General features: G+C 39.8%; 1 protein-coding gene across 2 annotated transcripts in view; it reads right to left on the reverse strand.

The window, feature by feature from the left end:
- HNRNPLL (heterogeneous nuclear ribonucleoprotein L like) overlaps nucleotides 1–17,756 on the reverse strand; it is a 253,232-nt gene that overhangs the window by 25,839 nt on the left and 209,637 nt on the right. For both annotated transcript variants that reach the window (XM_056567440.1, XM_056567442.1), the window contains exons 8-9: nucleotides 16,037–16,254; nucleotides 13,587–13,708 (exon numbers count right to left, since the gene is read on the reverse strand). In XM_056567440.1, the coding sequence (XP_056423415.1) occupies nucleotides 13,587–13,708; nucleotides 16,037–16,254 (340 nt within the window). The remainder of the gene's footprint in view (nucleotides 1–13,586; nucleotides 13,709–16,036; nucleotides 16,255–17,756) is intronic.

A 17,756-nucleotide genomic window follows, 5' to 3' on the forward strand; every position in this document is an offset into this window, starting at 1 on the left:
TTTCTTTATTCTTATTCTCTTATTTTTGTTTTCGGGACTAAAAAGTCCCCTTGTTTGATAGTGTTAGTTTTTTTAAAACATTTTTTTAGGGTAGCCCTTTTCTCTAAAACGTGTATACAATAATTTAGATTGCGTTTTAAAATCAGCATCCAGGGTACAATTCTTTTTGATCCTTTGATACTGTCCAAAGGGTATATTCCTGACCCACTTTGGAAAATGACAGCTATCGTAATTTAAAAAACTATTCACATCAACTTTTTTTAAATGGGTCCTTGTTTTCATAGTGCTGTTCAGATCCTTGAAAATTTCAAGATCTAAAAACACTATGGAAGTATCAGAATAATTTAAAGTAAAATTTATAGATAGACCAAATAGATAGACCAAATAGGTAGAAGGACAATTGTTCACTTCTCTCAGGGCAAAAGATTCACCCGTAGAGAAGGATATCACCTTTCTCGAATGGCACTGAGGAATCCATTTACAACACAAACATCTAGAGACATTACATTTAAAGGTTCCTACTTTTTTCGTATTCACCACAGCATTTTTTATCTTTTTCTATTTTGAGACGACTGGGCGCAAGGTAGTTCCGCAAACTCTTTGCCCTCCGATATGTCATTGCTGGTGCTTTCGGGAGCAGCTGTTTTAAAATCGGATCTTGCATTAATATAGGCCAATGATTCTAGTGAAACTATTAAAATTGGTAATAAAATTAAATTTACGTTTTTCTTTATTCTTATTCTCTTTTATTTTTGTTTTTGGGACTAACAATGACAGCTATCGTAATTTAAAAAAACTATTCACATCAACTTTTTTTTAAATGGGTCCTTGTTTTAATAGTGTTGTTCAGATCCTTGAAAATTTCAAGATCTAAAAACACTATGGAAGTATCAGAATAATTTAAAGTAAAATTAAGACCCCATTCATTATAATTAAGTTTCTGGACAAATTCAATGGCCTCCAATTCAGATCCCCCCCATAAAATAAACAGGTCATCAATAAATCTCTTATAAAAAAGTATACGTGGATGCTCGACATGTAAGTACTCGAGTCACCTTATATGCAATGCTATTTCTTTTATCTTACAACACAATGTGTTTTCTTTTAATGAGCATATATATCGTCAAGTACGTGGATGCGCGATGGGTACTCGTTTCGCGCCCAGTTATGCAAATTTGTTCATTGGCCGATTCGAGTACTTACATGTCGCGCATCCACGTATACTTTTTTATAAGAGATTTATTGATGACCTGTTTATTTTATGGGGGGGGGGGGGGGGGGGATCTGAATTGGAGGCCATTGAATTTGTCCAGAAACTTAATTTTAATGAATGGGGTCTTAATTTTACTTTAAATTATTCTGATACTTCCATAGTGTTTTTAGATCTTGAAATTTTCAAGGATCTGAACAGCACTATTAAAACAAGGACCCATTTAAAAAAAAGTTGATGTGAATAGTTTTTTAAATTACGATAGCAGTCATTTTCCAAAGTGGGTCAGGAATATACCCTTTGGACAGTATCAAAGGATCAAAAAGAATTGTACCCTGGATGCTGATTTTAAAACACAATCTAAATTATTGTATACACGTTTTAGAGAAAAGGGCTACCCTAAAAAAATGTTTAAAAAAACTAACACTATCGAACAAGGGGACTTGTTAGTCCCGAAAACAAAAATAAAAGAGAATAAGAATAAAGAAAAATGTAAATTTAATTTTATTACCAATTTTAATAGTTTCACTTTCCAGATTCAAAAAACTATGAAGAATCATTGGCCTATATTAATGCAAGATCCGATTTTTAAACAGCAGCTCCCGAAAGCACCAGCAATGACATATCGGAGGCAAAGAGTTTGCGGAACTACCTTGCGTCCAGTCGTCTCAAAATAGAAAAAGATAAAAAATGCTGTGGTGAATACGGAAAAAGTAGGAACCTTTAAATGTAATGTCTCTAGAGGTTTGTGTTGTAAATGGGTTCCTCAGTGCAATTCGAGAAAGGGGATATCCTTCTCTACGGGTGAATCTTTTGCCCTGAGAGAAGTGAACAATTGTTCTTCTACCTATTTGGTCTATCTATTAACATGTACCTGTGGCCTGCAATATATTGGCCGCACGATTCAAACGCTGAGGGCCCACATGAATAAGCATAGATTTAATATTCATGTGAAATTTATGCAGCATAGCGTGTCCCGGCATATTGCTTTGATGCACGATGGGGTGGCTGAAGGTTTGTCCGTAATAGTGATCGAAACAATCCCAGAAGAAGCCCCTAACAAATTTCAAAGATTAATAAATAGAGAATCTTTCTGGATATTTAATCTTAACACATTATACCCAGCAGGTCTGAAAACCCTGTTATTGAAAAAACTGATTTTTAGAACATCCCTATTTATGCTCACATTTTATTGTTTTGAGTATCATTATGTGTAATTTTCATGTGTATTTATGTATATACGTTTTTTGCTCTGATATATAATTGTGTCGCCTTAAGTGAAGTTGATACTGATGTGAAGGTGCACTGGATTTTGTGTAATGTGTAACCACGCCTGACGAACAAGCCGGAACGGCTTTGAAATGCATTGCGTGGATCCTTTGTGTGCAATAAATTTACCCATATATACTTCTTGTGGCAGCGCGACATCTCCCTTTCTTGGATCTCCTTTATCTACATTTGCGCCTGGACGCTGGGAGTCGCAGCAGCCGCGATTACAGGATTCCTGATCAAGCGCATTGAGTGTTGTGCCTCCATTCGCACAACTCACATAGGTGAGTGTGTTTTGATTGGGCTCTTCACTATCTCATCCATCAGGTCCATCCAGGGGCGCGCACCCTGTTCTCTTTTATAAGATTTAATTAATGTTAACCAATCCGGATTTATCGTGGGTAGACTAATCCAAGAGAATATTGCTAGAGTTTTGGCCAATTGGCCAACATTCCATCCAGTCATTGGACGCGATGAAGGCCTTAGGGTGGAATGGGGGTTCCTCTGGAAGGTCTTGGAAAAATCTAATATAGGGGAGGGAATGAAAAAGTGGATCCGAATGCTTTATGAAAACCCTAAAGGCAAGTATTGTTGTTAATCGTAGGTTAACAGATTCATTCCCTCTCACAAGGGGCACCCGTCAGGGGTGCACACTTTCGCCACTACTATTTATTTTATACATAGAAACCTTGGAGGAAGCTCTTAGATCAAAAGATATTCGGGGATTCGGTTTGGAAGGGGATAAACCGCTGACGACCTTTTGTTGTTTTTACGTAATCCAGTAATAATGGTGCCCAAAGTTATGGAGATAGTAACCGAATTTGGGGATGTAGCTGGATTAAAGGTTAATTGGGATAAGTTTTTCTTGCTGCCGGTAGTGGAAGGAGCCCCTCTAAAGGTGTCAGGTGTCAAAGTTTTGAAAGCAGAAGAAACCTTAAAATATTTAGGGATTCATATCTCGGCAAAAAGGAATTATTTTGTAAATAATTAAAACTGGTTCAGGGGTATGGAAGCCTTGTTGAATAAATTAATATGGGGCCGGGGAAAAGTCCATTTGAAATATGTGCATTTGTACCATGTTTGAGGGTGAGGGAGGCTGGATCCTCCCCCATCTTCAGAAATATTTCCTTGCAGCTAAGGCCCAAGATGTTAAAAATAGGGAATAATTTTTTTGTTAAACTATATGTTAACCCCTTAAGGACATGCATCGTAAATTTACGGCGCTGCTTAGCCCATCTTAGCAGACAGCGCCGTACATTTACGCGGTGTTCCGTGATCGCCACGTCACCGGACACAGCGATCGGCTGCTGTTATCTAACACCATATCGGCGATGGCGGTCATACGGGTCTCCAGTGTCCTGGTGACCCAGAAAATAAGGGGGATCTGGGGTGACAAGACACCCCCAGTCCCCCTGAAGGGATAGGAGTTAGGTGGCAGGGGTGCCACCTATCAGAAGCGATCGACCAATAGCAGATTGGGGGGGCGGATTTAAAGTTCATTTCCCCTCGTTCTGCCCACCCACGGTAATTCGGGCAGAACGGGGGAACTGTCCTGTGACCGGCAGCGGAGGTGGTGGTCCCTTACCGGCGATCGGTGGCGGCAATCCTCTCTCCCCCCTGGTGCGGCGATCCTACGGAAGCCGGTGAGTTGCCTAGAAACATCTGGAGGGCCACAGTTTGGAGACCACTATACAGTGGTCTCTCAACTGTAGCCCTCAGATGTTGCAAAACTACAAATCCCAGCATGCCCCGACAGCAAACTGCTGTGTGGGCATGCTGGGATTTGTAGTTATGCAACAGTTGGAGGGCTACAGTTTGGAGATCACTGTGCAGTGGTCTCTAAACTGTGGCCCTCTAGATCTTGCAAAACTACAACTCCCAACATGCCCACACAACAGTTTGCTGTCTGGGCATGCTGGGAATTGTAGTTCTGTAACATCTGGAGGGCCACAGTTTGGACATCACTGTGCGGTGGTTTCTAAACCGTGGCCCTCTAAATCTTGCAAAACTACAACTCCCAGCATGCACGAACAGCAAACGGTTGTCTCACCATGCTGGAAGATGTAGTTGCGTACCTTCAGCTGTTGTATAACTACATCTCCCAGCATGCCCTTTGGCGATCAGTACATGCTGGGAGTTATAGTTTTGCAACAGCTGGAGGCACACTGGTTGGAACATACTGAGTTAGGTAACCTAACCAGTATGCCTCCAGCTGTTGCAGAAGTACAACTCCCAGCAAGCATGGTCTGTCAGTACAGAGTCAGGGTACATTAACACTGGTGGGTTTACAGTGAGTTTCCTGCTTCAAGTTTGAGCTGCGGCAAATTTTACGCCGCAATGCAAACTCCTAGGGGGAAACTCACTGTAAACCCCTGCCCGTGTGAATGTACCCTAAAAACACTACACTACACTAACACATAATAAAGGGTAAAACACTACATATACACCCACTTACACTGTTCCCCGCCAATAAAAATGAAAAACATATCGTACGGCAGTGTTTCCAAAACAGAGCATCCAGCTGTTGCAGAGCAACAACTTCCAGTATTTCCGGACAGCCACTGACTGTCCAGGCATGCTGGGAGTTTAGCAACAGCTGGAGGCACCCTGTTTGGGAACCACTGGCGTAGAATACCCCTATGTCCACCCCTATGCAATCCTTAATATAGTCCTCAAATGCGCATGATGCTCTCTCACTTCGGAGCCCTGTCGTATTTCAAGGAAACAGTTTAGGGTCACATATGGGGTATTTCCGTACTCGGGAGCAATTGCATTACAAATTTTGGGGGTCTTTTTCTCCTTTTACCCCTTATGAAAAGGACAAGTTGGGGTCTATACCAGCCTGTTAGTGTAATAAAATGTTTACACTAACATGCTGGTGTTGCCCCATACTTTTTATTTTCACAAGTGGTAAAAGGAAAAGACCCCCAAAATTTGTAACGCAATTGCTCCTGAGTACGGAAATACCCCATATGTGGGCGTAAAATGGTCTCCGGGCGCACAACAAGGCTCAGGAGTGAGAGTGCACCATGTTTATTTTAAGCCTAAATTGGTGATTTGCACAGGGGTGGCTGATTTTACAGCGGTTCTGACACAAAGGCAAAAAAATAAAAATACCCACGTGTGACCCCATTTTGGAAACTACATCCCTCACGGAACATAACTAGGGATATAGTGAGCCTTAACACCCCACAGGTGTTTGACGCATTTTCGTTAAAGTTGGATGGGAAAATGAAAAAAAAAATATTTTTTTTTTTACTAAAATGCTGGTGTTACCCTAAATTTTTCATTTTCACAAGGGAGAATAGATAGGAAAAAAAGCCCCCAAAAATGTGTAACTCCATTTCTTCTGAGCAAGAACATACCCCATATGTGGATGTAAAGTGCTCTGCAGGTGCACTACAATGCTCAGAAGAGAAGGAGCGCCATTGGGCTTTTAGAGAGAAAATTTGTACGGAATTGAAGGCCACGTGTGTTTACAAAGCCCCCATAGTGCCAGAACAATGGACCCCCACCCCACATGTGACCCCATTTTGGAAACTATACCCCTCATTTAATGTAATAAGGGGTGCAGTGAGCATTTATACCCCACAGGTGTCTGACAGATTTTTGGAACAGTGGTCCGTGAAAATGAAAAATGTAATTTTTAATTTGCTCAGCCCACTGTTCCAAAGATCTGTCAAATGCCAGTGGGGTGTAAATGCTCACTGCATGCCTTATAAAATTCTAGTAGTTTCCAAAATGGGGTCACATGTGGGGGCTTTGTAAACGCACATGGCCCCCAACTTCTATTCAAACCAAATTCTCTCTCCAAAAGTGCAATGGTGATCCTTCTCTTCTGAGCACTGTATGTCCACACATGGGGTATTTCCATACTGGACTGAAATGGGGTTACAAATTTTGGGGGGCATTTTCTCCTATTACCCCTTGTAAAAATGTAAAATTTGGGGAAAAACTAGCATTTTAGTGAAAAAAATAAAATAAGGAATAGGAAGATTTCTCTCCTTTTTACCCCTTGTAAAAGTTCAAAAACTGTGTCTACAAGAACATGCGAGTGTAAAAAATGCTGCTATCCCTGTGAAACACCTAAAGGGTTAACACTAGGGATCGACCGATTATCGGTTTGGCCGATATTATCACGATTTTCTAAGTTATCGGTATCGGCAATTACCTTGCCGATAATGCCGGCGCTTTAAATCAATGAACTGCAGCGGCTTTTGCGGTGCCGGAGACCAACGCCGCAGCCGCCTGCTTCTCTCCCCCTGCCTGTCCTGAGTCCAACCACAGCCGCCTGATCCCCCTGCCTATCCTCTGGCCACATACCACCACCGCCGCTGCCCCATTGCCTCCCCATCCTCTGGCCACATGCCGCCACTGTCACTGTGCGCACTGACGGTGATGTCGCGTTGAGGATGTCAATTGTTACTGCGCAGCGCACAGCAACAGCGCAGGACGACGCTGGAGCCAGAAGTAGCGCGGACCCCGGGAACAGGTAATTATAACACCGGGGATGGGGGAGGCGATGGGGCAGCGGCGGAATGTGGCCAGAGGATGGGGAGGTAATGGGGCAGCGGCTGTGGAGGCGGCATGTGGCCAGAGGATGGGGAGGGGGATCGGGCAGCTTCGGTGGTTGGACTCAGGACCCCAGGACAGGCAGGGGAAATGCATGGAATATCGGCATAAGTTATCGGCTATCGGCCGGAAAGTTCGCAGAATATCGGCATCGGCTGTAAAAATCAATATCGGTCGATCCCTAGTTAACACACTTACTGAGTGTAATTTTGAATACTTTGAGAGTGCAGTTTTTATAATGGGGTCATTTATGGGGTATTTCTAATATGAAGGCCCTTCAAATCCACTTCAAAACTGAACTGGTCCCTGAAAAATTCTGATTGTGAAAAATTGGAAAATTGCTGCTGAACTTTGAAGCCCTCTGATGTCTTACAAAAGTAAAAACATGTCAACTTTATGATGAAAATATAAAGTAGACATATTGTATACTTGAATCAATATATAATTTATTTGGGATGTCCATTTTCCTTATAAGCAGAGAGTTTAAAAGTAAAAAACATGCTGCATTTTCAAATTTTTCATAAAATTTTGGAATTTTCCACCAAGAAATGATGCAAGTATCGACGAAAATAGTGGAGAAATAGACAATATCTTACACCGGAATATCCGTATAAGTTATCGGTCTGAAAGTCCACAGACTATCGGTATCGGCCCTAAAAAAAACGATATCGGTCAACCCCTACTCTGGACTGTTCCCAAGACAGGTGTCATCAGAGAGCACTTAGACAGAAAAGAACAACTCAACTTCAGCAGCTGATAAGTATTGAAATGATTAAGATTTTTTAATAGAAGTAATTTATAAATCTACGGACTATAGATACAGAAACCGGCACTGCTGTATGTGCGGCAATTACAAAGCTGCCAGGTGGATATCAGAAGCCACAACTATTCCATATGGTGCTCAGTCCAGATAAAACAAGTATATGCAATAATCCAAGTAGTGAGAAAAGAGGCACTCACCCACGATAGTAGCTTCAAAAGTCCTTTATTCTATAAACACTGTGGCGGTGTCAGACAGGTACAAGGGCAGGAACGCCGAGGGCCTCAGCGTGCAGGTTGAGGCCCTCTGCATTCCTGCCCTTGCACCTGTCTGACACCGCCACCGTGTTTATAGAATAAAGGACTTTTGAAGCTACTATCCTGGGTAAGTGCCGTCCTCTTTTCTCACCACATGGATTAATTTATAAATCTGTTTAACTTTCTGGAGCCAGTTGATATATGAAAAAAGTTTTTCCCTGGATAACCCCTTTAATCCTTTAGGGGTAAATTTAAAGAAATAGTTGAGGTTTTGGAAGCTAAACTAAAAAAATAACTCAAGTAATTCACTCAATTTTTTTTGATTGTATTATAACGTATGGGATAAAATAAGTAAAATTTGCCAAATTAAAAATAGTTCTTCATTTTCACCGATATGGGGGAATTCTAATCTTCCAGAGATTAATGAAGCAACAGATAATGTGTTTTGGTCACGGTTGGGTATGAAGTATATGGATCAAATTAGTAGGGATGGTAATCTGATCACTTCACAAGGAATTTACTTGGAAAAGAAAATACTATGGTACATGCAATTAAGGGATGCGTATAAAAACACTTTAAATAAAGATGCACTTAAAATCACTTCACATCTGCTTATCACATATATAGCAGACCTGACAAAAAGGAATAAACCAATAAAATAAATATATAGAAGTTTTGTTAGAGAAGCACCTGTCACTTTTATTGAGAAAATAAAAACAAGATGGCTTTTAATGAGTGTGATGACTTGAGTGATCAAACTTGGGAAAAATGTTTAAACAATGCTCTAACCTGCTCTTCTAATAAAAAAAAATATATAAATTTTCACAGTTAAAGGGGTACTCCGCACCCCTTTGGAAAGGGGATAAGATGTCAGTTCGCCGGGATCTCGCCTGCAGCACCCACCTGGACGGCTTCCAGCGTTGCCGGTGTGAGGTGGAAGCCGTCCAGGTGGGTGCTGCAGCCGAGATCCCGGGGGTCCCCAGCAGTGGAACCCCGGCGAACTGACATCTTATCCCCTATCCTTTGGATAGAGGATAAGATGTCTAAGGGTGCGGAGTACCCCTTTAAGGATAATATATCAGTTATACTATTTCCCTTTGACATTGTGGAAGGCTAATTGCTGAACTGACAGTAGCTGCCCAAAATTTGGTCAACAAAATGAAGATTTCTTGCATTTAATATGGAAATGTGATAAAGTGAACTATTTTTGGAAATAAATAGATAATACTATTAGAAATAAAAATAAAATCAATGTCCAGTTAAGTATAAAATCAGCTATTCTTGGTATTTGTTCAGATTGGGGTTTATTAGAAAACTTGTTGGTTAGATTGGTTATATTTGCCAAACATTTAATACTGAGAACTTGGTTTGCTGCTACACCTCCAACCATTCAGCAATGGGTTTCTCTTTCTGATAGAATTAAAAAATACGAGAAAGTAAGGGCAGGGAAGTCCAGGAAAAGAAATTTAAAAAAAAAAATTCTTTCCCCCATGTCGGCAGGGTGGAGAGTGGGTTATTAGGGGTAGGGAGAAAAATTGGAATGTGAAACTTGTATTAAGAAATTGTGAATGTGATATGTATCTTATTGAAAACAAGAAGAAGAAAAACAAAACATCCACATACCACAGAACAGCAGGGAGAGATCAACGAAGACTTTATAGACTCTAGAAATAATGTCAGTGGACCCCTTTCACAGGGACTCCAGGGCGCTGCACAACCACATCACCTGAAGGAGGTCAGCATCAGGCAGGGCACAGCTAGGACCGTAAGAATCAGATCAGAGCCCAGTATCGAACAGGAATTTACAAGTCCTATAGACCCCATGCAATAAGTAAAGTTGGGAGAGCTGATGGGTCTCACTCAAGGAAAGCTGCAGGGCCATCTCCAAGATCTCTACCCAATGGCCATCCTCAATAGGAGGTATAGGAAATCTAATAACAGTGGATTTTAAAGAAGTGTTTTATACCATTTCTATAGTGCCATAAAAAACAGACACATTTTACAGTTTATTTGGAAGGGCTGGTTGTTTCAGGTTGTTCAGTTGACATGCCATATATATATTTCCTCGGGTGATGAGACCCTTGATAGGTCAGAAGGACAGAATTGTTTAGTAATTCACAAACACTGGCTTTGCTGTCAACATTGAAAAGTCTGTTCTCTTTCCCATAAAATTCCTTACATTCTTAGATTTCTCTCTAAACACTGCCACCTTTGACAAAATTTCAAAAAAACAAATAGGAAAAGTAATAACTCATTACTGTGTTCTAGTCTTAGACAAGGTTGGGGAGCCGGTTGCTACTCAACTGAGGCTCAGACGCAGCCATCTGGCACCAAATGCAATTTTGGTTTGTCGCTCTCCTTCAAAGAGGCGTAAAGTAGCTTGGCTACCTCTAGTAGTAGTAGAAGAGATAAATGGGGTAGGATTGTAGAACTGAAAACACCTCAATATTCTTCTGGTGAATATTTTCACCATTTAGTCTATTGTTATTTTGTAACTGTATGACTATAATTTATTTTCTCATGCAAATAAAATTGTCTGTTCAACTACGTACTAAGTAAAAGGTCAATGTCAATGCAATATTTAAATTTTTTTAATAAACCAGAAAATATTTCTAAAATTACAGTATAATGGGGGGAAAACTAACAGAAAGATTTTTGTTAGCACAAAGCCACAACATAAAATGTAAAAAAGTGCTCCATATTTAATTCAGCTGTGTGTTATGCTCTGGGTCGGACACTAATGGGCCTCAGGAAGTTAATTTGTTACATACTTTGAAAAATTGTTAAATAAAAATATATATTTTTTAAATGTAAAAAAGTTAAAAAGTCTAAAGATTTTCTAAAAGCACTGAATGTCAAGAATTCCATATCAAATTAATGAAACTGGGGTTAGCAAGGTTGTGATAACAGAGACTGGTTTCCCCATCACCCCTTTACTGCTCAGTGCTAGTCCAAATGGTAAGTAGGATGGGGGTGGCATATATCAATAAGATAGTGGGCACCAAATGGAAGAATCTCTACAGAGAAGCTCTAGATTTATTGAAACAACATGCATTTGAGAGCCCAGTACATTCTAGGACAGTCAAACAAGGTGACAGAAACTCTCTGAAGAAAATGTCTCTGCCAACAGGGGAACTAAAATCTTAAAGGGGTACTCCACCCCTAGACATCTTATCCCCTATCCAAAGGATGTCTTATCGCGCGGGTTCCCAGCGGCGGGGGATCTCTGCTAAGGCACCGCAGTTATCCATTGCACAGAGCGAACTTCGCTCCTTGCCTGATGACTAGCGATGCGGGGGTGACATCATGGTCACGCCCTTCCCCTCAATGCAAGTCTATGGGAGGGGGCGTGATGGCCTCCACGCTCTCTCCCATAGACTTGCATTGAGGGGGCGTGGCTGTGTCGTCATGAGCGGAGTGACTGTGACATCACAAGCTTCCAATGCCGCAGACAGCGATTTGCAGCAGGGAGATTATACTTTGGATAGGGGATAAGATGTCTAGGGGCAGAGTACCCCTTTATCCTTTCAAGAAGATTGTGTTTCGGAGAAACTAAAACAAATCTCTTTAAAAAACGATGATACAGGTTCCCAGATTTGTCTTCAAGGGTTGGACAGGGGAGTAACCTTTATACAATCCCTTCCTCCTTCCTTGCTACATTAGGTCTCCTTAAAGACCAAAGAGGATCCAGTAAAACAGATTTTTTTGGTATAATCAGTCTGACCTTGCACACCTTGGCTTCTGAGTGTTACAGCAGTGGATCAAAGCTATAAAGTTCCCTGGTTTGGATGGCAGATTACTTCCAGGGTTCACCAGAACTTTGAGCTCTCTAGATTATTGTAAATTGAGGACTAGTCAGTTGCCATCATTCCTAGGTTTGTGAGAGGACTCAAATTGTTTGGATAATTTTTTTTTACCCACACCAAGAACTTGATGCAAATGTAAAACTATTATTGCAGAGTTCCAGGACTGGTATTCTAGCAATTTCCCATGAGTCCCCTCCCAGAATTAGAGGCTTACATGGATTTTGTTGGACAGACATTACAGTTCAGTTAAATAGGTACTGATGCTTCTGAAGAAGCTCATTGCGAAACGGCGTTGGGGTTGCGGTCCGCATTGGTAAGGGTGTCTTGGTTGTACATGGGCAGTGTGTGTCATCTGACCTTTCCTTAGGTTTGGGCCATAGCATGTGTTGTGATGTGATGTGTGCCGGTCGTACTGGCGGGTCTTCACTCTATATATGCTAAGGCTACAACTTCTATTGGTTTGGTGATGAGACACTATGCTCCCTGTACATGTTTACATTAACTTCAGAGAAGCCCATTGTTTGAGTATAGCGCTTCATTAGTATTGTACTCCATATATGTTTAATATGGGCGGTTCTGCTATTATTTATATATAGCTATTCTTATACCCATATACATTTGGAGTGGTTTATCCAGTTGCCTGCACTAGAATACTCACCTTATTTAGCCAATGAGACACCTGCATTTTCTGTCTGTAGCTTTTCCATTTTAACTGTGATTTTATGTAATTATGCACTTCATTTGATTGAGCCTAAGCAGGCTCAACCAAATGAGCACAGATCACACAGATAAATTGAGTTCTATGGAACTCCATTGATCTGTATGAGGAATCTAAGTGCCCTAAGGGGACTAATAAAGTGTAATAAATACATTTTTAAATGCACAGGGTATTTTTTTTGTATTTAAAAATATATCTTGTAACTAAACTCTCACAATTATTATACTTAAAATGGGCACTCATTAAAACAAATTTTTACTATAGCACTCCTACTCATTAAAACAAATGTTTGCTATAGCACTCCTTATGGTAAATAAAAATATTTCTAATATACTTTCTTAACAAAAAAAATCAAGTTTTCTATGTTTTAAGCACAAGCTTAAAAAAGCTCAAGAGCACATTCCTCAACCCCCCCCCCCCCCCAATCTCATACACAGACTTTGGACCGAAGCCCAAACACAGAAAGCGTGTCCAGCCTCATGCAATCATAGCTCCTCTCACACTGAACTGCCATATGCTGTTGGCTGGACCCCCCCCCCCCCCCATCAGCACTCCAGGCTGCACTTCCAAACACAGGAAGTGCAGCCTGGAGTGCTGATGGGGGGGGGGGGGGGTGTCCAACCAACAGCATATGGCAGTTCAGTGTGAGAGGAGCTATGATTGCATGAGGCTGGACACACTTTCTGTGTTTGGACTTCGATCCAAAGTCTGTGTATAAGATGGGGGAAAATGTGCTCTTGAGCTTTTTTTAAGCACAAAAAAAACCATAGAAAACTTCCTTTTTTTTAAACAAAGTATATTAGAAATATTTTTTATTTACCATAAGGAGTGCAATACCAAAAATTAGATTTAATGAGAGGTACCCTTTAAGGGGTAACCAAATGATTGGAAACATTATGGTGGATTTTAAGAGTATGATTTTCAGCAAGTTGAACATATAGGTAGAATCACATAGTACATGGTCAAAAAGGATAAATAATCACGTCTGTCTTACCAAACATTAAGTCTCTTTCCAAAAACCTTCACATTATTGAGATGAGTAACTGCTCTTTCCACAGCATACTCGTCACCCATCTCTACAAGGGCTGTGCCTGGAATAGTCTTCATGAACTTTACCTGCAATTAAACAAACATTAGAACAATGTAACAAATACATCCCAGGCTTCAAAGGAGTGAAAACTGTTTTAAATAAGGACAAGAACAAATAAGGTTGTTAATCACTGTATTAAAGTTTAGTTATTAAAGGGGATGTTTTGCTCTGACAACCATCCTTTGAAATGAAAGCAGCATAACAATTAGCTGTGGGTCCAAATTTAGAGATTCCACATGGGGAAAAACTAGTAATATGTGGAAAAGAGTTGTTTTATTGTGATTAGAGCCATTAAGAAGGAAATTGTCTAAATGTGAAAATACCTTATTCTAAGGTTTACCCCATAAGTCTGCATACTGCTGAATATACTGCTTTAAATGTGGTGTGAATCTTGCCTTAAAGATTGTTTTCATGTCATATTAATTTATTTGGAGAATTATCGTTTTAAAACTAATGTTTACATAAGTATAACAGTATGTAAAGTATTCTGACATCAGGGGAAGGGGCACAGAGTACCTGTTTGGTTCCCTAGTAAAGAATTCTCATGTGTGAGAGCTGAAAGCCCAAAACTGGATGCAGTATTTTTAAGTAGCCTTGTACATGTAAACATCTGTATAAAAGCAATGGTCAAGTCTAGCAGGTCAGAGCTGACCACATTAATGTTCTCTATAGCGATTTAATTTGTTATGATCATTTAAGACAACACAGGAAAAAAGGGCAATTAAAATAAAAAATAATGATAATAATAACAACAACAATAATACACAGCAACAGAATAACACAACAAAAGCAATTTGTACTAGGTGTGTCAGATTTCACATTTAGTGCTATCTTGTACAAAGACTATTGCAGGTTTATACATTGCCATATTTATAACACCACTTAAAGCTGAAATTTTTTTATGTATAATGATTGTGTTATGAAAGCTAAATATATAGTTCCTGCATACTCTGGGAGATAAAAAGCAGAGTGCATCATCTACTTAAAAAAAAAAAAAAAAAAAAATCATTGCTTATTTGGGACAGGGTGTCTAAGGCCTCTATTTGCGCTGCCTACAAGGAGACTCAATACAAAATGCTTATGGGGTGGTACCACACCCTGGAGTTATTGAATAGGCTGAACCCTGCTATCCCCCCCTCTGTGCTGGTTCTGCGGTGTGGGGTTGGGGGGCGGTCTTCCATATCTTCTGGACTTGCCCCCTTGTAGTGGATTATTGGTGTATGGTGCAGCATTTGCTTGCTGATGTATTAGGTGTTTCTGATCCCCGTCACTACCTTTTGCATCTGTCTTATCAGTCCTTGGCTAAAAAAACATTTAAGATTTTTATGCATATAGTACTAGTCACGAAGACACTCATAGCCAAGTATGGAAGAGAACTTGATTTATTAACCCGTGTACGTGAGATCCGCGCTCAGGAATCTCTTACAGTTTACCTGAACAACTCTGTGACATCGTTTCTTTCTGTGTGGAAACCTTGGGACCTCTATTCTGATCGCCAACCCCCTTGAACTACTGCACTTTCTTTCTTGTCTCTTTCTTCTCTTCCCTTCCCTGCCTCTCCCTTTTCCTCTTTCCCTTGGTGTTTTGTCTCTTGTGTTGGTTTTAAGCATCTGGTTGTCCCCCCCCCCCTTTTTCCTTGTCTGTGGCTGATTAAGCAGCTGTGTTTGTTTTTGTTTGTCTACCTTCCTTTGGTTTGTATCGCCCACTGAGGTGATTTAATTTTTTATATACTACTTGTATTTTGTTGGGCTGTCTAAGCTACACAGGCGCTGCTTACATTGCTGTGTTGATTGGCTGATTTCTGCCCATTTTTCTATGCCTGGTATGTTAGTTTCGGGTCTGACGACCTCTTGTGATACTATTTGTGGTATATATATTTTTCTTTGTTTGTATTGTTCTTATATTATAAAATTTCAATAAAAATTACAGTTTAAAAAAAAAAAAAAATTATCGATGCTGAGGTTGACGAACATAGTGCTTTGTACTGACTAGGTACAAACAACCCCCGAAACAATTAACTACAGATGGCTAACTTGACTTTTTTTTTGAGTGATTCTGGCCTGGCTTATTAAATCTCCAGTCATGTTCCAAGGCTTCCAACAGAAGTCTAACACTGACTTGAAGGAAAAGCAACCTCCAAAAGGTGGTGTCAGAGAGCTGCCTTATAGTGCTCTCCTCAAAGAGAAACTTCACCCATTTGATTCCGAGAACGGCTTATAGAGATACATAATGGACTTGTGAACTAGAGAATAAAAGACTGGGTAGTTGCCCTATTTGCAATGTTAAAGTGTATAATTAATAAATCACTTTTGTAAGAACAGAAAGTGGAAAACAGTTCCTTGGTTCAACCCTACCTTTTCAATATTCCCATATAAGCAGAACAAGTTAAACACCCGAGAGCAGTTCATCTTTTCTTGGTGGAGTCCACTAACCATGGCTACTGAACCAACAGTAGGCCCACCATGGATGTATGAAGACGAGGTCTGAGGTAAAGGATAAGAAACCAGCTCTGGAGTGTCTCTAGATCCCATCCTGTAGCGGTTTGGTAATGGCAACAATGGGCCATGATTTCCTAAAGAAAAAAAATGCAGAGCTGCTTGTTATTGAACAATATTTTATTTCAAGTTGCTTAGTTGGTTTCAAAATACATTTTGAAAAACTCAAATTTAAAAAAAAAGAAATTTTATAACAATACACATTTAAAATCTACATAAAATGTTGTAGCTACTGTTTTTCTTACAGTATTTACTGCCTGATTTTTTTTTTACCAATTAAAATAATATATAGATACTGAAAAAATAAATTTCTAATCAGTTTCTATTTTTATTGTAATTTTTTTTATTTAAAAACAGGCCTTTTTCAGATGACACATTCCCCTAAGCTGGCTATTCATATGCAATGTCATTTAGCCAACAGCTATTTCACCCAACTCCACCATAAGGCCGCTTTCACAATATAGAATGCTATGCTTTAAAGATCCGTTATAATGACCCGTTAGCAAAACCATTAAAAACGGATGTTAAACGGCCATTACAAAATCCCATTATAGTCTATGGGATTTTTACATTACCCGTTTTGACCTGTCATAGCCCATTATTAATAACAAACTTTATTTTGTGACGGGAGAAAGTAACGGGAGAAATAGTGCATGAAAATATAGACTATAATGGGATTTTGTAACGGCTGTTTAATGTCCATTTTTAATGGTTTTGTTAACAGGTCATTATATCAGATCTTTAAAACGGAGCATTCTATAGTGTGAAAGCGGCCTAAACATGCTTCTTCCACCAGGGGTGCATGTTTTTGCAATGGGGAGAGAAAAATAAGACAGCAGCTTATCTCACATGGGAAGCCAAGGAGCGAGCATGTTGAAATCCAAATGTCAAACCCTTCATTGTCATTACAACTGCCATCAGCAGGAGGACAGGAAGCCTCTATACACATCAAGACACAGGGGGAGATTTATCAAAACCTGTCCAGAGGAAAAGTTGCTGAGTTGCCCATTGCAACCAATCAGATTTCTTCTTTCATTTTTCAGAGGCCTTTTCATGAATGAAAGAAGCAATCTGATTGGTTGCTATGGGTAACTCAGCAACTTTTTCTATGGACAGGTTTTGATAGATCTCCCCCACAGAATCCAGCTTATCATAGGAAATAATAAATGAATAATAATAAATATAATAATAAAGGCTTAAGCATAATTTACACTAGCAGTAGAAAACATAATAAAGCTCAACGCTACCCCTATGAAGTAATCTATTAAATGAAAACTTGTAAAACACAGAATTTTCAAGAGGACTCCTAATAGTAACTATAATAACATATTAATATGTAGTAAACACATGAAGTAAGCTTTTATTATCTGACTGATCTGGGCACTGTTATAGTGTCCAGCAGAACAAGCAAATTTAGTCATCATTAGCAGGACCTCAAAAAGAAGTTTAATGTGTTTTGGATTTTAGCCATTAGTTGTTGTACTCAAATCAGGTAGGCTTCTTACTTAGACTGGGTTCACACTACATTTATCACATACAGGGGCTGGATCCAGCTGGGAAATGGGAAAACCGGGTGCTC

Source organism: Hyla sarda, chromosome 3 (assembly GCF_029499605.1).
Source record: "Hyla sarda isolate aHylSar1 chromosome 3, aHylSar1.hap1, whole genome shotgun sequence".
NCBI lineage: Eukaryota > Metazoa > Chordata > Amphibia > Anura > Hylidae > Hyla > Hyla sarda.